Here is a 1783-nt window from a genome sequence, read left to right on the forward strand (position 1 = left end):
GAACTGAAAAATGCCATTACTTTTAATGGATCATTATTTCTATGGCTTGTTGAGCTCTTAAATGATTATGATACTGTGGCATCACGAGGTGTTGCTAATATACTAATAAAGGATTATAATGAAGTCAGTCAGACTATTGTAATGCATTGCTTCCATTGAGTATATTTATTTTTCCAGTCAACTCAATTTACTGTGACATAGATTCTACACTATTGTCTCAAACAGCAATTCTAACTGTCCAGACAATTTGTACCTGACAATGTGTGTATTCATTAATTTATTATAATTATCCCTCTCTCTCTCTCATTATTTTTTTGTGCTGTTTTTACATTATATTTTTAATTATTGTTGTTTTGATTGCTTGATCGCTTTACTCAAATAGAAAATAGACAAGCCACACGTTGAAGTAACTTGGAAAGGAGAGAATGAGAGCGACTCTGAATATGTACTTAGCATGGACAACTTCCCATTAGAGTAAGAGGGATAGTACCCATTTTTATATGAAATATGAAATTAATATTCCATTTTTTCCTTTCTATGTAGTTCAGCTGGAGTGTGGACTGAGCAAGAAGCACTCTCTATCTACAAAGGGAAAATGGAGAGACTCCGTATGCTGTACATGGGACAGCTGTCTCGTCTCGGCTACCTCTTACAAGAGAGAAGACGAAGATTCTTACAAGAATGGCAGGCAGTAGGAGGAGCCAGAGAAAAAGGCAAGGATTAAAGAGGAAAGAAAAGTTACATGTATAATTATAATTTTACTCTCTCTCTCTCTCTTTCATCACAGCTTTATTACCATCAGAAGGTGGCAATAAACATGACATTGCTTATCGCTGCTACAGAAAGAGGACACTGGAACAAGGTCTCCTTGAAAGAAAGCAAAAATTAAAGAGAGTAACAGCAACACTTGACCTGTACACTAAAAAAGAACTGAAGGACACAAACAGATCTCACTACCAGCACTTAGTTAAACTCCAGCAACAACTGAAGGCAAATAACTCAACACCATGTACCACCACTGGTTGTAACCAGTTGAGTCTACCATTTGCAGCAAAGTGTTCTAAACGTAAGAGAGAGAGAGGAAAGGAGGAGGGGAATGAGGAAATAGAATGTTCTAATTTTATTTTTAAATCCGTGTGTGTATCAAAATAAAGTGCAAAAATGATGAGTTCTTTTCTAGCTATTGTATTAAAATATAATCCTATACATACATGTACATGTACATATCCTGTTCATGGCCTTTGGCCCGATTTTAGAGCCACTTTTTAAAATTATAAAAAAATCAAATTTTTTGACTGGAACTGGCTCTAACTCTCTACACAACATAAGAACATGTATATGTATCAGAAAGAATTGTAAAAATGACAAATTCTCTCCTTTTTAATTTTGGCGAAATTTGGCCCGGGACCATGTACTATATATAGTACAGGGACTTTTACCCAATTTTGGAGCAACTTTAAAAATTTGTTAAAAATCCAATTTTGATCGGAATCAACTACACAACATAAGAGCATGTATGTGTATCAGAAAAAATTATAAAAATTGAGAATTTTCTTTTAGCCATTTTCGACAAAATACCATGTATTATTATTATTGTAAAGGGTATTATAATGAAAAATTGTTAGAAAAGGAATCCTCCTTTCACTGTCCATGTATATACCTGTACATGTTTTGATATTATAAATATTGATGTAATAATGGCCTCATATTATTTTTATTACAGATATAGTAGAAGATTCTAAGCAGCAGTTGTATACTTCATGTAGCTACACTGGCCCAAATG

General features: G+C 33.8%; 1 protein-coding gene across 1 annotated transcript in view; it reads left to right on the forward strand.

The window, feature by feature from the left end:
* Positions 1 to 6: 6 nt before the first annotated feature.
* The window catches only part of LOC109587452 (uncharacterized), an 8957-nt gene continuing 7180 nt past the window's right edge, over positions 7 to 1783 (forward strand). Inside the window, exons 1-5 of the mRNA XM_020003693.1 lie at positions 7 to 123; positions 178 to 261; positions 383 to 474; positions 544 to 713; positions 788 to 1066. Of these exons, the coding sequence (XP_019859252.1) occupies positions 455 to 474; positions 544 to 713; positions 788 to 1066 (469 nt within the window). The 5' untranslated portion in view covers positions 7 to 123; positions 178 to 261; positions 383 to 454. The remainder of the gene's footprint in view (positions 124 to 177; positions 262 to 382; positions 475 to 543; positions 714 to 787; positions 1067 to 1783) is intronic.

The sequence above is a fragment of the Amphimedon queenslandica genome, unplaced genomic scaffold (assembly GCF_000090795.2).
Source record: "Amphimedon queenslandica unplaced genomic scaffold, v1.1 AMPQUscaffold_12564, whole genome shotgun sequence".
NCBI classification, from domain to species: domain Eukaryota; kingdom Metazoa; phylum Porifera; class Demospongiae; order Haplosclerida; family Niphatidae; genus Amphimedon; species Amphimedon queenslandica.